Genomic DNA, 19060 nt, shown 5'->3' on the forward strand with positions numbered 1-19060 from the left:
ACAAAAAACAGGGAATTGAAAATGGCTTAACTGGAGCAAAACAAATCAGGAAAAAATTAGGGTTTTTTTGGGGCAATTGTGGTTGTCACCAGCAAGGAGGATGAGCTTTATGCTCTGTTCACCATAGGAGATGGTCTTACCACAAAAAATACATGTAATTCGGAATTCCCCAAACCGTGGTTGTATGCAAGGGATCGTCTCCCTTGTCTCTGGTCCCGATGGAGTGGGTTGCTTTCTTTTGGAGATGGTGGTTGAAGATTGGGGAGGGTTACTGGCCAGTTCTCTCATCTCTGCAGCAGAATAGTTGTTCGGATGCTTGCGCTGCATGTGTCTAATCATGGTATTATTACCAAAAGAATATTTTTTGTTAGGGTTCCCCCTTGAAAGTTCCATGCCACAGATTAGGCAAGTTACCTTGGCCGCATTGACTTTCATCTTGCCCTCTGGGATAGAAAAAAACTCCCATACTATGTGCTGCCTTGGCTTGTATGGGGTATTGTCTTCTGGCAGCCACCTTCTCCTCTCCTCCTCCTCCTCCTCCTCCTCCTCCTCCTCCTCCTCTTCTTGACCACCAATGTAATGTTGTGGTGGTCCTCTTGGTGGTGGTGGTGGTGGTGCAGATGCTCCAGCTGCTGCTGCTACTGTAGCCATTTTAAAGTACAAAATATTTCTCAAAGATGATCAAACAGGTCTTCCTCAGTCAAAGGACAAAGTCAGAATAAGGAAAAAAGGTGGGGTCTTTCATCATTTGGAAAAAAAAACTGTCCTGAACCAATGAAAAGTGTTATTTTCAGGTCACATGACCTGGGCTTTCATCATTTGGAAACCAAAACTGTTCTGCACCAATAAAAAGTGTTATTTTCAGGTCACATGACCCGACGCGCTTACGCGACGCGCCCCGGGTCGCGTCACGTAAGCGCGTCGGATGTTTACGTTGCGCGATCGTATTCGCTCGAGTGCTTCCGGGTGCGCTTACGCCGTGTGTATCACGCGGACGCGGCTACGCGATACGTCACGATGTTGTTTTCGTTCGTGGCAATAGTGCTAACGGGACGTTACCGGTGCGCGCCCCGGGGCGCGCCGGAAAAGTGCGCTTTCCGGTGCGCACACCGGGGCGCGCACCGGGAGCGCTCTAGGGCAAAAAAAATATATATATTATATAAATATACTATATAGGATTCATTATAAAAAATATTACATTTCATAGGTTTGAGGCCCTATATATAGTTAGGAATTTGCTATTAAAAAACCTATGAAATTCACTGAAAAACCCATAGGTTTCACACCAGTTATAGTTAGGAATTAGCATTTAAAAAACCTATTAAATTCACTGAAAAAACCATAGGTTTCACACCAGTTATAGTTAGCTGGAAATTTTACTGACATAAAACCATTGAAATTCCAACGTTATAGTTAGTTGGACTCACTATAACAAGCGCGCCTGCAATGCACTGCTGATGACGTCACATATTACATCACTCATGACATCGTCAGTGACATCAATCATGACATCACTTATGACACCATCCTTGTGACGGAGTGACAGACCTCCTTTTAGTGTAATGTAACCCTTGAAATAGATATTCGAAAATAGAAACTAACATTTTCAAAAAAATGGAGATACCCATACCAGTTACAACAACCAATTCAGTAATTCCACCATCTATATACACATCCACTCATTTACAAACAGTTCTATATAGTCACTCATACATATACTCACTCATATGTAGTGATACATCTATACATCCTGTTACACACCGACAGTCATCCAAAAGTTACTCACACACATACTCACACATGCAAATACATTATTGAACATCCATTTATTTGCATATAAAACTATACACACACTACCTCTTTACTTCTAAGGAAACTTACACATACTTACTCTCTTAAAGAATCACTTAAATAAACATATACTTATTAAAACAGGAACTCTTACAATCTCTTACTCTCACATATACTCACTTATATACATCAAAACTCACATACACTAGATTAAATTATATGTCGTTACTAAAAAACCCAATAGTGAGACAGTCATTCACTCACTAACACACATATATACACACTCATCCACCCATACAGTCCTGCACATATGCTGTCTTGAAAACACATACAAACAGTGAGTCAGTCACCAACCCATGCAGCTACTTATACACAAAGTGAAACACTGATACATATATTTCAATATTTAAAAGTTACTCGCTAATATATGTATTCAATAAAATACATTTAATAAGGCAGTTAACCAATCCTTTTTAAAAAAAAAAAACATCCATTTACACACGTATTTAACCATTTATTCTTCCATCAACCTTTACAAATACAAATATTAAACATATTAATTTTAAAGAAAGACACACATTCACTGGCTGGTGTCATCAGTGATGTCATGAGTGATGTCACTGATGATGTCATGAGTGATGTAATATGTGACGTCATCAGCAGTGCATTGCAGGCGCGCTTGTTATAGTGAGTCCAACTAACTATAACGTTGGAATTTCAATGGTTTTATGTCAGTAAAATTTCCAGCTAACTATAACTGGTGTGAAACCTATGTTTTTTTTCAGTGAATATATATATATTTATATATATATGGGAGGAAGGGCGCTGCAGTCAAAGGGGACACGGGACAGGCACCGCGATGTTCGTCGTCCATTGACCACCCCGCCCTCCTGTGTGGGCACAAAACTACATTTTCTCCACTCCACCCACACCAGCAACCTAGCTGTGCCGAGACAATGCATACTGGGACTTGGAGTCCGCAACATTCAACACGGGCTGTCAATGCTGTGCAGAACGCAATAGGGGGAGGGAACTCAGTGCCTGCAGATATTTAGTCACAGGAGGAGATCATTTGGGGCTGATTCGTTTAGGAGGAAGGCGCTGAAGAAGGCTCTTAAGCTGAAATGCATCCGACATTACCTGGACCTCTGAATTAAACGACTACCTGTTCCTTACTCCCCGTGTGGCCTCTTTTCTTTCTTATATATACGCACACACACATACATATGTTTTGTTCCCCAAATTGCCCTGTGCACAGGAGGTCACTCGACATTGCTTCACCCGAAGGTTAGTATTATGCAGCCTGCCCTTTGCTTTCAGCTTTCACTATTTGCCTTTGCCGACAAGTTTCAGGATTTCACAATCCCTTCTTCATGGGCAGCAAATCACGCAACATATGCTCGCATTGTTAATTCAATCAGAATTTATTCATTGGTATGACCGCCTCCAGTGGGCATGTACAGCATTGCTTTTTGGGACATTGAGTCCATGCGAGTAATGTATTACCTTTCGTAAGGTCTGAAGCGCACTTTGCAATTAAAAAATCCTTGTTAACCTTAGTAGGTGGTGTTGGCACTGGTGTGGGTTCAATAAGCATAGAAGCGCTGTACTGTTAAAGTCTTGGAAGTCCAAAAACTGCAGTCTCGCAAGATGGTTTCTAATTCTCCCCCAGCTCAGGATTATACAACACTGTTCTGTCTTCATCTTGCTGAGAAGCCTGTGTATCAGGGGTATCGAGGGAAAAGAATATGCAAAGATTCCTGACCATTTGATCGAAAAGGCATTCTCCCACGATCCTTGATGTGGATGCCAAGGTGCATAAAACTGGCATTTCTGGTTAATTTGCACTGCAACGATATCTAGTGCTGGCTTGACCCCATAGGGAGAACATCCTGTTCAGAGTCAAATGATGAAGCTCCCATTCATGGCAGCTGTTCCTTGTTATGCTTAGCGTGCCCGCTAAGAGGTTGCTCGTACCAGGAACATGTTTCGCCCGAAGTGTTATTTTGTGTGTCATAATCCAGTTCTAGATCTTTTGAGCTTCCTTGGAAAGGGGTTGTGATCTGGTGCCCCCTTCTTTGTTCACATAGTGCATGCTGGTGGTATTGTCTGTGTGAACTAAAACTGGTGAGCCTGCTATCCTTGGTGGGAAAGCTTAAATACTCAAATAAATTGCTTTGAGCTCTAGCTGATTGCTGTGCATGTTTTTTTGGTCCGGAGACCTCTTTCTACTTATTTGAAGGTCTTGCAAATGGCCACCCCAGCCCTCAAAGGAGGCATCCACAGTTATCACATAATCAGGTATTTGAGGAAAGAATTCGAAGCCTTCGGAGAGATTGTTGACTTTTGTCCACTAGGTAAGAGCTTCTCTCATGCTTGGAGGGATAATTATCAGATCGTTGAATGATCCTTCTGTCTGAATCCATTGCTTGTCTACTTCCTCCTGTAGAAGTCTCATTTTCAGACAGGAGAATAGGACTGGCAGAGGACATCATCCCTAGGAGTGATTTGAACAGCCGCACTGAAACTGACTTTCTTTTCAAAAGTTTGTGGTCTAGTTGTTTGAGCCTTTGTTGTCCATCCTGAGTTAAGAATGCTTTGTCCTGAGTTGTATCCAAAGCCACTCCCAGAAATATTATTATTTTTGACGGAAGAATCGATGATTTTTGGTGACTGGCAGTAAGAACCACAACTCTTGAACAATGCTAGGCAAGCCTCCATGGCTCCAGACACTTGACAGACTGTTGATGCTTTATTAGCCAATTGTTGAGGTAAGGGAATACCTGATAACCCTTTTTCTTTGGAGACGCTGTCATAGGAGCAAGACATTTAGAAAGATGCAGGGAGCTGATCTGAGGCAAAAAGGGATGACTTTGAATTGACAGTGATTGTCAGCTAGAGTGAATCTTAAAAACTTGCAATGCTTTGAATGTATGGGGATATGAAAATATGCATCCTATAAGTCCAGCATTGTTAAGCAATCTTTGTGTTTGAGGAGATGCTGGATCTCTGGAAGGGTTACCATGAGAAAAGATTGCTTCCTTAGAACTTTGTTTAATTTTTGGAGATCCAAAATGGTTCGCAATTCCCCTGATTTCTTCCTTATGAGGAGCAAATGGGAGCAGAAACCCATTTCTTTATGGGAGTGAGAAACTTTTTCTATTGCTCCTTTGTTTAACATGGTGAGGACTTCCTTCTGGAGTAAGTGAAGATGAAGTGGATGCACTTCCTTTGGTGGAGTGTTAGGCAGTCTTTTGATGAATTCTGAAGTATGACGGTAAGTGATGACGTTTAACATCCATCTGTTAGATGTAATTTGCAGCCACTGATGGGAGAAGCTGGAAATGTCTGCACCCACAGTCTGGTGATTTGTTTTGGGCATAACTGGCACAAGAAGAAAGTCATTGCTTTCTGTTAGTATCTCTTCACTGGGATGTTTGTTTTCGTCTAGGCTGTTATTTATGATAAGCTGATGCTGGTGGAGGGCGATAGAATTGCTGCTGATAGGATGGTCTATATTGTTGTTGGAAGGGTTGAAAGTGCTGAAACCTCTGGTAACCTCCTCTGTATGAATTAACACCCTTTTCTTGTGCTCCTCGAAAGGGCACTTTCCTAAATTGTAAGGTGTACAAAGATGTTATAGTGTCTGTATCCGCCCTAATGGACTGTAAGGCATTATCAATGTGTTTTCCGAATAAGGCTTCCCCATCATAGGAAATGTCTAGGATTTTGCTCTTTACCTCAGGCCGAAATTATGTCACCTTTAACCATTCCTGCCACCATAGAACAGCAGCTACTGCTAGCTGCCTAAATCCAGTTGATACTATATCCATAGCACAGTCTATTATTTCAGAAGATGATCTCTCGCCCTGCAGTAATATTTTCTTTACTTCAGCTCTCTTTTGCTCAGGCACAAGATCCATTAATGCACTGATGTCCGACCACATTTGCCGCTCATACCGGCCCTCTACGACGAAGGAATCGGCAGCGCAAACTGTAATTGCCGACTTTGTGGAGAATCTCTTAAACTGGCGCTGAGCCGTCTGAGATATCACTGAATCTGGCCTTGGATGTCCTATCAGACATACAGGAAAATCCTCCGGTGCTCTATATTTTTTGTCGATTCGTGGTAAGACAGCAGTGACCATAGCTGGATTTTTCATTATTTTCGTGCCTTCCTCCCAAATGTAATCTACCATAGGGATTTCTCATACAGATCTTTTGACAGGCTCTTTAAAAACATACAGAAAACAGATTGCTTAACTGTGACTGGCGGCTGGAATCGTTTTGCAGACCTTTCTTAGAGATTATGGAAATGTACAATGTCATCCAGCAGAGAGTCAACCGGTTATGGTGCAGGTGGAGAAGGAGTGGGAATTAATTAGTGATTACATTAGTTGGGAATAGAATGATTGTCTGCTATCGCCTCTTCTTTCCTGCATTCATCCAATGAGGATGGATCATCTCTAGGAGGTGCTGCAATGTTGGAAGCAAGTGTCTTTCTGGTGTCAAAGGTGGAGGAATAGCACAAGGTGTTCTCGGATATGGAGGCGGACGTGGAAGGCTAGGCTGTGTTGGAGATGGTGGCTTAGTGGCGTCCGAAAATCTTTTATGATAATCCTGCAGCATGCCTTTGACATCTTGGAACAAGGTTAAAGGAATCTGCACCATACCTTATTGAGGAGATTGGCTATAATGTTGGAAGTGTTCCCCATGCTGCTTAGGCCTTCCAGAGTATTGTGTCTGCTGCGTTACATAATATTCCTCATGGTACTGTGCATCATCATCATCATCATCCTTCTGATACTTGACCTGGACCTCAGAAGGGCTGTGGGTCGTTCCGAAAGGGCCGTGATCATCGGACTCTTCCAAATCAAGAAGATGACTTGGAGGGAGGCAAGAGACCTTACTTGGTGAAGTATGTTCAGGAAGTAGGAACGTTTTAGCTATTTTCATTCTTGTTGAGGGTGTCGTCGACAGTGTTGTTGTCGCGTCCTTGGTTGTACTTTCCTGTTGTGAGTTTTTTTTAAAATGCTTTTAGCGTCAACAACGTTGTCTTTGTCGATGGCACACCCATCAACCGTGCTGTCATCGACAGCTGTAATGCCACTGCTTTCGGAGCCTTCGTGAATTATATTTTTGCCGACAGGATTGATGTTGACAATGTAGTTGATGGCATTAGTGATGTAGCCATTGTCGGCATCACTGTAGTCACTGACATCAATGCTGGTATTTTCAACAGCTAGGTTGTCGTAGTCTATATTTTTAAAGTGATTTTAGGCTTTGTCATCGACGGTCTTGAGGAGGACTTCTATGGGCGCACTCCTGTTTTAGAAGATGAAGAGGAAGGTTCAGACCTTGCAGTTTCTGAGGAGAATTTATCTTTTTTCACCTTTTGAGAACTTTCTCTGGCAGACTACTGGTGGGTATTTTTCAAGGCCTTCCTACACTCCTCTGATGCTCCCCTGATGTTCCTTGGTCACGCAACCTTTACCTTTGACATGACCTTTTCTGAGAAGTAGATGAGTTGTCACTATCTTCTTCCTCTGAAAGAGGAGATTTTTTGTGTTTTAACTTCTATAGCCATAAAAGAAGCCTCCCCTCTATCTTTTAGAGTCATGGTGGGAAAAGTGTGACAGATCTTGCAGCCCTCTATTTTATGGGAAGGGTGGAGGCAGTAGATATAGTCCTTGTGTGGGTCTTCAGAATGAAGCCTTTTTTTCCCACAGGGTATGAAAAGCTGATCCTGACACGGTAGTAGGTTGTTGGAAGAAAAAAGTTCTCAAAGTGGTTGAAGAAACTGAGCAGAGCTCAGGGCGACTCCCTTCACATGATGAGTGGTAGAAAATCTGGCAGCCTCAGCCTCTGTGGGGGGTGTTCTAGCGTGTGCTGATGCCTGATTGCCTGGAATTTGGTTTCTTTTAAAGGATATGGATAGGTTGTTAAAGTGATTGTTTCATTGCCATTATAGGCTATCGTAATGTTATGCACTGCTTTGTCATGGGATTGTGGGACTCCCACTTCGACAACAGGGAATGATTCAAGCATGTCAAACTATGAAAGATCCAATATGGGAGAAACAAAAAATCCACTAGAGAAAAGAACTCTGGTGCCCTCATTGAAGAACTGGTTAACACATATATCTAAAGGGATATGTCTGCTGAGATGAGATTTCTTCTGGGGAAGCTTTGGTGACAATTTAGTTATGTTTGTAAGTATTTCCCAGTTCAGCACTATGCAGAAAGTGCTATCGAGGCCAGAGAGACTAATCAATGCTCTTCCTACATTTAAACTGTGTGCACAAAATGTAAGGATGTCTCAAGGAGCGGGCCGCTTTCCAACTAACTCAATAAAGCACAGGGTGCACTATCTGTAGCCACCATGATCCTTGTCCATTTAAGATCCACTTCATGTTGGCTATTTAGAAAATACTACACAGTAAAAGAAAAACCAGAAATCAGGCAGAAGGGAAGTTGGCAACTGTGATGTGCTTTCTGTTGCATGTAGTACGATATAGGAATGGGGGGAAAAAGAAGCAGTTGTCTAGGACGATTCAACAAAGTGTTGCAATTGTACCTTAGCCAAAAAACACTAATACTTGTTTTAATTGTGTGATTATTCCCGTAGTTACTCGTATCAGTAATACCATAATCAAAATATACTGATCTTTTATCGTACACAGTATTGGTCAAACAGGCTGCAGAAAAAAATAGATGTTATCTTACGTTGCTGCTATCCTTTAAGGCCTTATATTGATTGTCATATGCATTTACCTTGCACAACATATCACATCTGAAGTGGAAGCCCACAGAGACAAAAAATAAAGACATATCATATATCTATTATTTCCATCTCCTCACGCACATATATTTTTTCTTTTTGAGATCCAGGGGAGGAGATATGTACATTTTAAGCTGAAGGCGACACAACAATGTCATCCACATAATCGTGTCTACTTTAAGAAGTCTTTACATCTTGAAATTGATGATGTGAATTCCACAGAGTTGTGCCTGCATAACACCTTCATACCAGAGTGTGCTGTGAAGAATAGGCAGTGAGGAAGTGTCTACTGTGTCACTCCCATTAATCTGGTATGGAAGCAGCTTACCCAGAATGCCTCTTGTGACAAACAGTATTAATCTAGAAATGCCAACCTTTTCTAACTCAAGTTTGTTGCAAATATATTGATAACACATCAGTAAACAGAAGCAACTGTGCAGGGTGTGACTTACTATGACACAGCCCAATCACACTGCCAGAAAAATGGGCTTGTCAGACATCTGGGTACCACATGCTAGTGATGTGTGATGATCTTGCATGGACAAATCTATAGGGAGCACCATAGTCCTACCTGCATAATGCCATGAGGCACTCTTCAATAACGTCCCTCTGGGCCTTGGTGAGGGAACGCCCTCTGGAAAGGCGGTAGATGGTATGCAGCATGGAGTCAATCATGATGGCACGGTGCTCAGTGCCAGCAAAGAGGGGGGCACACTTAGTGATCAGGGGTAGCACTGCCAGGCAAAGGTAGCGGTTCAGGGCAAGCGCCATCTCTGTGGTGCTGAAGGCAGCCTGATGGAAAGAAAAAAATATTGAGCCAGGGGCTGAGGGTGAAATGAATGAGAGAGATGAATAGAAGCAGAAAATAGAAGTAGAGGAATGGAGGATGGAAAGCAACAAATGGCTATAGAAGCAAGGAGGAAGAAAAAAGGAGAGATGAAGAGTGAGAAAAGAGAATCATTGTGGCAAAAAGAGAAAAGCATATGGGAGATGAAAGAGAATGTTAGAAAAGAGCTGTACAAGAGTGAAACAGAAAAGTAAAAGAGATGTAGTAGGTGGGGAAAGCTATTTTATGTGAAGGTAATTGGATGTAATGGAGGGAAATTGAGCAATGTGAAACCTAAACATTTAGGAAGATGAAGAGATGGTGGGTTTGGAAGGGATATTGAAGTATAATGAGTGAGAAAAGGAGTGGGAGAGATATAAAAAGAAGTGAGATGGAAGCATGGAAGAGTGGGGTAGAGAGAAAAAAGAGTATACAGAGTGTTAAACAGAGGTGGGTAGAAGGAAAATAAATGGGCAATGAGAAAGAGGTGAGTGAGGCAGGGAGAGAAGAGAAGACAGTGATGGAAAAAAGGGGATCTAGATTTGAGGGAATGAGAGAGAGAGAGGAAATAGAGAATGAGAAGATCGACATGGAGAGTTAGGGGAAAAAAAAGATGACTAGAGGTAAAGGAAGCGAAATAGTGAGAGAAATAGCCGCAAGACAGGGAAAGAAAAAAGTGTAAAGAAGTATATAAATTATACATTTTCCCAGATGCTTCTACTACTCAGTGTGAGGAAAGTGGTTTATTATATAGTGAGGTTGTGTGGTCTCACCATGTGATAAACTCTAACCGTCTTCAGTCAAGTCAGGCTAATTTTCAAAACTTTAGCTTAACCCTGGGTAGGTGTGGCTTTGAGCAGTCTGGCTTGGTAAAACAGTGCAAATCATTTAGAAGTATAATAACAGTTAAACAAAGAATAAACACAACACAAAGGAAACCTGACGCCAATTTAGAAATATAGCTCTTAGTGTATGAATTTTTGGACACCAAAACAAACAAAATCCACCGGAGAGTTCCAGAGATATAAATTATTGAGTAAATAATAAATCACTGTTTTTTATTCAAACAGCAAACAAGCGTTGACAACTACCAGTTAGGGGTTATTTAGAAAACTGTTGAAAACTTTTGTAAAGCGGAGTATGACTATTACGGCCCAATCTAGGTGAACATCTCTGCAGGGAGCAAGTCAAAGGGTGCAATGTGGCTTGGCAGGATAGCTACCTTGCAGTCAAAGCAGTCTCCAGTCCAGTTCCAGGGTCTATGGGCAAACCGCCATAGAAATCAATGGAGTGGTCCTGAAGCAAGGAATATAGGATGCTGAAGATGCTGAGGAAGCTGATCTGGTGACGGGGTCTTCCTGGGGCCACCGCTCAGCCCACAAACACAATGGGGCAACTTTGCCCACAGGGGTTGATGTCCCTTAAAATCTGGTTGAAGGCAGGCCAAAAATTAGTTGCCACAGTCTAGTGGTCTCCTGTTACAGTGAAACAAGCGGTTTCCTTTAGCTGAGGCTAGTGTCCATCTTGGGCAGTCTGTCTTAGGCGACCAAACTGCACTCTGATGACTCTCCTGGATCTCAGGTGCAACTTTTGAGCATCAATACTCAGCATCCCAGGCTGCGCTTCAACGGTCGGTGATGATCAAACAATCTTCGATACCAATTCCTCAAAGCAGATACTTCAGCTTTTGTTGCCCAGGAGCCTTCCAACTGACCTTTGAGTCACCTCTTCCGTTCTTGGGCTCAGCGCAACTTTTCCTCGAGCAGGACACCACAGACACGTCCTCTCTTTGCTAGCCAATGGATCATCAAGTACAGTCCAGTCTTGGTGCAGCCTCTCTTTGCTGGGTTGAAAACACAGCACAGCAATCCTTTTTAGGTCTCGCTGAGCCAGCGCATGTGCTGCTCTGCGAGACATTTAGTGTGTGGGTATTTAAAAGTCCTACCACACTCTTTTGGCTGGCATAGAGCATGCGGTTATGCGCACAATGACGAGCAGAGGTGCCATATGGCTTTCCTCTCTCGTCATGGTGCGTGCACACCACTCGCCAGCCTGCGTGTTTTTTATTTCCGTTTTGCACGCGCGCGCACACAACTCCCGGTCGCGACCGCACGTCTTGCTGGCGATCACTTTCAAGTGCACCATTTGCTTGTTTTGAATCCGTTTGAATCCCTACAGTGCGGGGGCCTTTCTTTCCTTACATAAAAGTAATTACAGCTTTAAATCATTGAAAGATTACTCTGTCATCCGAGTCCCGCCCATGCGTGATGATTGAAGCTCCAGCGAGCATTGCTTACTCTCATTGAAGCACAGGTTCGCTGAGAAGCTGAGTGGGTTGAATGTCCACTGCAGAGATGCGCTGGAAGCTAGCTGCGCATCACATTTTTGACTCTCGACATGGCCTACTCCGCCTCTCATCTTTGCAGAGTCAGAACAGTGATTATTCTAAAGTTTGACAAGCATACCACCTAACTGCCAACAACGAGTTCAATGTGTGGTGCGCCTAGATGAAGACAACTGCCACGCTGCAGTAGAAGGTGCTATGCAAATGCTGGTAACAACAACCGACAGCTGTGTTCCGCATCAGGGATGCAATGTGTCATTGTGTTGTCCACACAATTTTAACATACATGCATTTCAATATATGTGCAACAGTTTTCAGATTTCTGCAGGGAAGTTATAAACCGACCCTTACTTATTTACACAAGGTCAGATGCACACAAACGTGCGCCGGTGAAATAACCACACTAAAAGCATTTGCCATTAACGGATTACAAATGCTGTCGTCACATACGGAGTAGTAATACTATATCACAGCACAGAAACGCCCACCTGGAAGAGGCAGGGGCTAACTCTGCACCAGGCCAATCTGGTCCCTGAACAGCCGAACCTTACAGCTTTCAGAAACTGACCAATCTATAATTCCAGCCTGCCAGACTTCACAAAAGTCCAACACGTGCCAAGAATCAGGAATATTTGCTTCAGATCTCAACGTAGAATGAACCTGCTCACCCAACCTACCAGTCTTCACACATCAACTTAAGGTGAACCCATTTGTCCAACCCCTGAACAGTGCTTAATTTGAGCTGGTGCTTTCAGGTGCTCAGCACCGCCTCTTAATCATCAACACCGGTGCTTGAGCACCTGTTAAGGACACATTCATTTTCAGTAGGCACACAGAGATAAAGTGATTCGGCGAGACTCACAAAATGTTGTCGACGCCGAGACTCAAACCTAGTTCCCTGAAATGGAAAAGATTGGACTAAAACACCTTCCTTGGAGAAATTCAAAATCCCACAGAAAATGTGCCTGTGCACCGGGACATGGACACCTGAAACGGGTTTGGTAACAGACGCCTTCAAATTGAACCCAAGAAACTTAATACACATTATCAGGCCGACATTGAGCGAATGTACGGAGGAAAATAATGGAAGATTCCAATGTCTGAACACCATTTTGCTGCCCCAAGCCAGCGCAACCGTGAAATACTTGAATTTAATCTCCCAACATTTGAGACAGTAAACTAAACAACTTCGAAGCCCTTTCCTCTCCTCAAAGTGTTCTTCAAAGCAAAAGGAGCACAGCATCTTTAACTAACCCCATCAGTAAAACGTTAAGACGGGTAATCTCGAGTCTGTCTCTGTTCTTAGCAGAAGTTGTGGCGCCTCTAAACCTCCTGATTTCCCCAGTCTCAGCACTGGTGGCCAGATGCTAATTTGGAAACCGCATTTTTTAAACCCGATGTATACATCGTGTGTTATTGTTCTGTTTGTAAGTTTATAAGGGGTGGATATATACATAGATCAGTAACATTACTGTACAAATGAACTGTGACTTTTAGGGGAGACTTTTTTAACTTCTGATATTTAAAAAGAGTGTTGATGGCTGATGTTGTGAATTCGTGTACATTGGAATCCTGTTTACAAATGAAATTTTTCTTAGGGTGTGATCGAAGTTTCCTAATGCTGTATAGTCGTGCTGTGTTGGTCAAGAATGAACCCGAACACACAGAGCGCATTCTGCGATGCATCCATGGAAAAAAAGCCTTGTTCTCCAGCTCGGCAGCTCTGGCCATTACATCACATCATCTCCCCACTTGTAGGGTTTCATGGCGTCTGTTTTAGGTGGCGCTAACAGGAGAAATGGGCTGGTAGAAGCTGCCTTCTGATGAGAGCCCCGGCACTTATTATTTTACAAATTAACCACTGCCCCTGAACATGGGTGTAGGAAGTGTGGGGGACGATAAGGATATCCATGGGCGTAGGAAGTGTAGGGGACGAGGGGGATACCCTGAACCTGCTGGACACCCCCAAACAGATCAGGACTAACCACACCTCTAAACACACTCCAGAAGGCCCCACGCAGGGACACTTGGCAGTCCGTGTATGGTCGTAGAGCATTGTAAATAACACAACGTTGTCTAAAAATGTTCCGTACCATGTGATGTGTTTGTATTGTTCACCGCTCCAGCGATAAAAGTCATCTTCTGTTGCACTGACTTGACTGAACCTGCACTCGCCACACAGCACGTGCGCGTGGCTTAGAGTTAGTACATTTTCATTCAGCCTAGTTTAGAGAGTGAAAACGTATGCTTAGGCTTGGAAGTGATCGGTATATTTTCATGGTAACAGGAATTCGCAGGTGAATCGCCTGTCTTCTGTGCACACTGCAGCAATCTAAGACGTCCCCTGAGGATTTCATTCATGAGATCTCAGTCAGCAGAGTCTAAACAGATCCCCTGAACATAACCTCACAATTAGTGCAAAATAAGAAAACAAGTTACTTACCTATAACTTTGGTTCCCCAGTATTGGTAACTTTCATAGATTCCCATGCTTTTGTATCATTCCCCGTCGTCGGAATGGGAGTTTCGGTAACAAAAATAACATAGCAGTAGGTACAAAAGAGAAAGAAAAAGGCCTAGGCCTCATTCCCTTTTGTAGCATATCCGCCTCTTTTTGTAAAAGAGACCAAACTAAGCATCAGCCAATCAGAAGAGCCTAACCCCATAGAACCCTCCTGAAGGAACCTCAGAGCCTCAGATTTTCGTAGCCGTTGTGTAACAGTAACCACATCTGCTGAAGGCTGAGCTTTCCTCAGGGAGGAGGGTGGGCGCATGGGAATCTATGAAAGTTACCAATACTGGGGAACCAAAGTTACAGGTAAGTAACTTGTTTTCTTGCCCCAGTATTGGAACTTTCATAGATTCCCATGCTTTTGTATCAGAGTAACAGCAGTAAGCAATAAAGCACATTTTGTGGCATAAATATATATAAATATCTCAGTATGCATACTTTCATAAGATAATAAGTACATACACATTGCATTAGCCATCATTACTCACATTAGATACAAAATGTGCAGAAAAGGAAGGAGGGATAGTAAGGAAAGCTCACCAATCAGTGGAAGAGGTTTCTCAGGACTGCCTGGCCCACAGCTGTGTCCTCCTTCGTCAAGGATTCCAAGCAGTAATGCTTCGTAAAGGTGTGCACGCTGCTCCACGTCGCAGCCCTGCAAATGTCTCTGATGTGCACTCCCGCGAAGAGAGCTGTCGACAAAGCCACGGATCTTGTGGAATGTGCTCTAATCCTGCTGGTCAGCGGCTTACCCGCTGTCGAATGGCAATAGAGAATGGCACTGGAAATCCATCTCGCAATACTTTGTTTCGAAAGTGGGAGGCTCTTGCGAGGACCACCAAAAGCAATGAATAACTGTGAAGATTTATGAAATTTCTTGGTGAGATTCAAATTAAATTTCAAGCACCGCTGTGCATCCAGAGAATGCAGTGACATCTCTCCGCTGGTGTGGAAGGGTGAGGAAAGAAAGATTTAAGAATCACTGGTTCATTCAGGTGAAAGCCCGAAGGCACCTTAGGTATGACCCTCGGATTAATCCTTAAGATTACTGTATTCCTCTTGAACTGGAGAAACGGTTACTGTATAGTGACAGCCTGCAACTCCCCAATGCGTCTCGCCGATGTGAGGGCAAGAAGGAGAGCCAATTTCCATGAAAGAAATTTCATGTCCGTCCGATGTATTGGTTCAAAGGGGTCCTTCATGAGCTGTGTGAGAACCAAATTTAGCTGCCAAGTAGGAGGCGGAGGCGGAGGCCTCACTGGGGGATAGACTCAGAACAATCCTTTGAGAAACTGTTTAATTATTCTTGAAGACCAGAGAGAAGGTCCAGATGCAGAACGTCTGTATCGAGAAATCGCTGCCAAGTGAACTTTTATGGATGAATGAGCTAGTCCTGTTTTAGCCAAAGACACAAGATAAGGAAGAAGCTGATGAGGCTGAGAAGAGAAAGGGTCAACACCTTCCTTCCTGCACCAAATGCTAAATCTCTTCCATTTCAAATGGTAAGTCCTATTCGTGGAAGGAGCTCTAGCCTGGGAGAGAACCTCTCTTATTTCATTTGAGATGGGAAGGTTCATGAATTCTCGCTGCTCAGGAGCCATGCAGTCAGGTGTAATGAATCTGGATCCGGATGCCAAATCTGTCTGTGTGACATCGTGAGAAGATCCGGAATCGTCCGCAAAGGAAGAGGAGGGACGAGCGACAGAAGATGGAGCTCCGTGAACCAGAACTGTCTCTGCCAAGCCGGGGCTATCAAGATCATCTTGCACGGTTCCACCTTGATCTTCCTGAGAAGCCTCAGGATCATTGGAAAGGGAGGAAAGGCATATACAAATGCTCTTGACCAAGCTATCGAAAGCGCATTCCCTAATGACCCTCGATGGTGAAGCCTGCTTGCATAAGACCGGCATTTCTTGTTGGCCAGGGTGGCAAATAGATCTATTGAGGGTTTGCCCTACTGTTAGAAAATTTCGTCCAGAATCCTTTGGTTCAGTTCCCATTCGTGACTGACTGAGGATAGCCTGCTAAGTCTGTCAGCATTTTCGTTTAGGACCCCTGGTAGATGTTCCGCCTGCAGCGATATTCCGTGAAGAATAGACCACTCCCAGATTTCCTGAGCTTCCTGAGACAACGGAAGAGATCTGGTACCCCCTTCCTTGTTTATGTAATGCATGGCTGTGGTGTTGTCCGTTCGTTTAGGACCCCTGGTAGATGTTCCGCCTGCAGCGATATTCCGTGAAGAAAAGACCACTCCCAGATTTCCTGAGCTTCCTGAGACAACGGAAAAGATCTGGTACCCCCTTCCTTGTTTATGTAATGCATGGCCGTGGTGTTGTCCGTTCGGATGAGAACTTCCGAACCTCGCAGTCGAGGGAGAAATGCTTCAAGAGCCAGCCTGATAGCCCTGAGTTCTAGGAGGTTGATGTGAAGAAGACGGTGCAGAGGTGACCAATGCCGGCTGACATGAAGATCCTGAAGTACTGCACCCGAGCCGTCCAGTGACGCATCCGTTGTCACCACCTGAGGAGACGGATTGCTTACGAAAGATAGACCTTGGGAAAGGTTTTCCTGTTTTGTCCACCACAAGGCCGCTCTTTTCATTGCTAAGGTGATCGTCACCTTGTCATCGAATGAACCGTGAATCTGCTTCCACTGTTTGTCTAGCTGCTCCTGAAGAGGTCGCACCCGCAATCTGCAGTGAGGAATCAGAGGGATGCATGAGGATATCACTCCCAGAAGGGATTTGTAATGATGTACTGAAAGAAACCTTCTTTTTCTCAAGAGCAGTGCCATGCTTCGCAGTTTTTCCTGCCTTTCTAAGGATGGGAAAGCCTTGTTGAGATTTGAGTCCAAGATGGCCCCCAAGAAGCGCGCTGTCCTGGACGGAATCAGAGACGATTTCTCCTTGTTGAGAGTAAGACCCAAATTCTGGAATAGGTTTGTACATGCGTTGACTGCTTCCCTCGCAGCCTCCCTGGACGGAGCCTTCAGCAACCAGTTGTTCAGGTAAGGGAAGACCCAAAAGTGATTTTTCCGCAGAAAAGCTGCCACCGGTGCCAGCACATTGGTGAAGATTCTCCAAGCGAAGTCCGAAGGGTAAAACCCTAAATTGAAAGTGGCTCTTGGCTACTGTAAACCGTAGAAACCTTCTGTGTGCTGGGTGAATGGGTATGTGAAAATACGCATCCTCGAGATCGAGCGTGGCCATGAAATCCCCTGGATTGATGAGATGCAATATGTCTTGAAGCGAGACCATCTGAAAGGAATGGGAAATGAGATAGGTGTTGAGCTCCGTGAGATCTAAAATAGGGCGCCATTTCTCCAGCGTCTTCTTTACCAGGAAGAACCTGGAATAGAACCCCCCCCCCCCCCCTCTTTGTGATAAGGGGAACAGCTCCACAGCTCCTTTTAAGAGCATCTGATGAAGCTCGAGCTGCAGGAGACGCAGATGGTTTGACGGAATGGCAGCAGGGGGCTTGGATGGTGGGATTTGTGTGACTTTCAAAGTATGGCCCTTTCGAATGATGTTTAGCCAACGGTCTGATGTTATCTTGGACCAGTTTTGAAGGTATTGAGATACTCTGTCCCCTACAGAGGTTCTTGCGGAGGTCGGCACAGCTGGAAGAGCAAGGACACCGCTATTGCCTCTTGGACGTATCACGTCCCTGGCGATTCTGTTTCCCTCTAGTATTCGATATTGAGAAAGTCGAGGTTTGACCTTGTTTCTGATGATGGGGCTGTCGGTATTGTTGAGACGCTGACCCATATGACGAGTACTGCTGCTGCTGGTATGAGCATCTGTATGTGGTACTCTTGCCAATGGCACCCTTGAACTGAGCCTTTCGGTATAGAAGTGTACCAAAGAGACCTAGCCGTCTCTGTATCCTTCTTAATATCTTGGAGAGTATCATCTATATGCTTTCCAAACAATGCCTCTCCATCGCAAGGTAGATCCAAGATTTTATTTTGGATCTCCGGCCTGAACCAAGTCGCTCTGAGCCGTCCCTGGCGACGAAGAACCGATGCCCCAGTTAGTGAGCGAAAAGCCGTTGTGGCGATGTCCATGGCACAATCGATTATCTCCATTGATGTTGCTTCCCCCTCCTGTAGAATCTTCTTCGCGTCACCTTTCGCCTCCTGGGGTAGTTGATCTAAATAAGGCAAAATGTCACACCATAACTGGCGATCATATCTGCCCAGTATCGCCAAGGCATTCGCTTCCCGCACCAGAAGACTAGCCATTGAAGAGAATCTTTTCCCAGCGTTATCCAGTCTTCTGCCTTCCTTATCAGGGGGAGTAGTCAAAGGAGCCGACGGGTTGCGGGACTTCCTCTGTGCAGCCTGCGAAATCACAGAGTCTGGTTTTGGGTGCCCAGTCAAAGCCGCCGGACCATCCTCGGGCGCCTTCTATTTCTTTTCCAGGCGCGGTAGGACAGGGACCACCGTAGCCGAGTTCTTCATAGCCTTCAGACCTTCTTCCCATACATGTTGTAGAATCGGGATAGATCTAGTCACCTTCTTATATGGCACCTTAAAGTCATATAGAAAACACTACATGGCAACAGACGGCATAGATAGCTTGAATCTGCTAGATGCCCTTTCCATTAACTTATGGAACCCCCGATATCCACCGGAGGGGAGTCCACAGGGTCTGGACATGGTGACGCCGGGTCCGGGATTATGTACTCATCCCATTCCAAGCCCTGATTAGGCTTGCCATCGAGATTCTGATCCTCATCCGAGGAATCATCCTGTATGTCCAGTGGCGTTAAAGGTACATGTGGAGCTGGTGTTTGCGGCGGAGAGAC

General features: G+C 44.3%; 1 protein-coding gene across 11 annotated transcripts in view; it reads right to left on the bottom strand.

The window, feature by feature from the left end:
* The window catches only part of RYR1 (ryanodine receptor 1), a 1215008-nt gene that overhangs the window by 671785 nt on the left and 524163 nt on the right, over positions 1-19060 (bottom strand). For all 11 annotated transcript variants that reach the window (XM_086938669.1, XM_086938668.1, XM_086938662.1 and 8 more), the window contains one exon: positions 9143-9363. In XM_086938669.1, the coding sequence (XP_086794795.1) occupies positions 9143-9363 (221 nt within the window). The remainder of the gene's footprint in view (positions 1-9142; positions 9364-19060) is intronic.

The sequence above is a fragment of the Lissotriton vulgaris genome, chromosome 9, assembly GCF_964263255.1.
Source record: "Lissotriton vulgaris chromosome 9, aLisVul1.2, whole genome shotgun sequence".
Taxonomy (NCBI): domain Eukaryota; kingdom Metazoa; phylum Chordata; class Amphibia; order Caudata; family Salamandridae; genus Lissotriton; species Lissotriton vulgaris.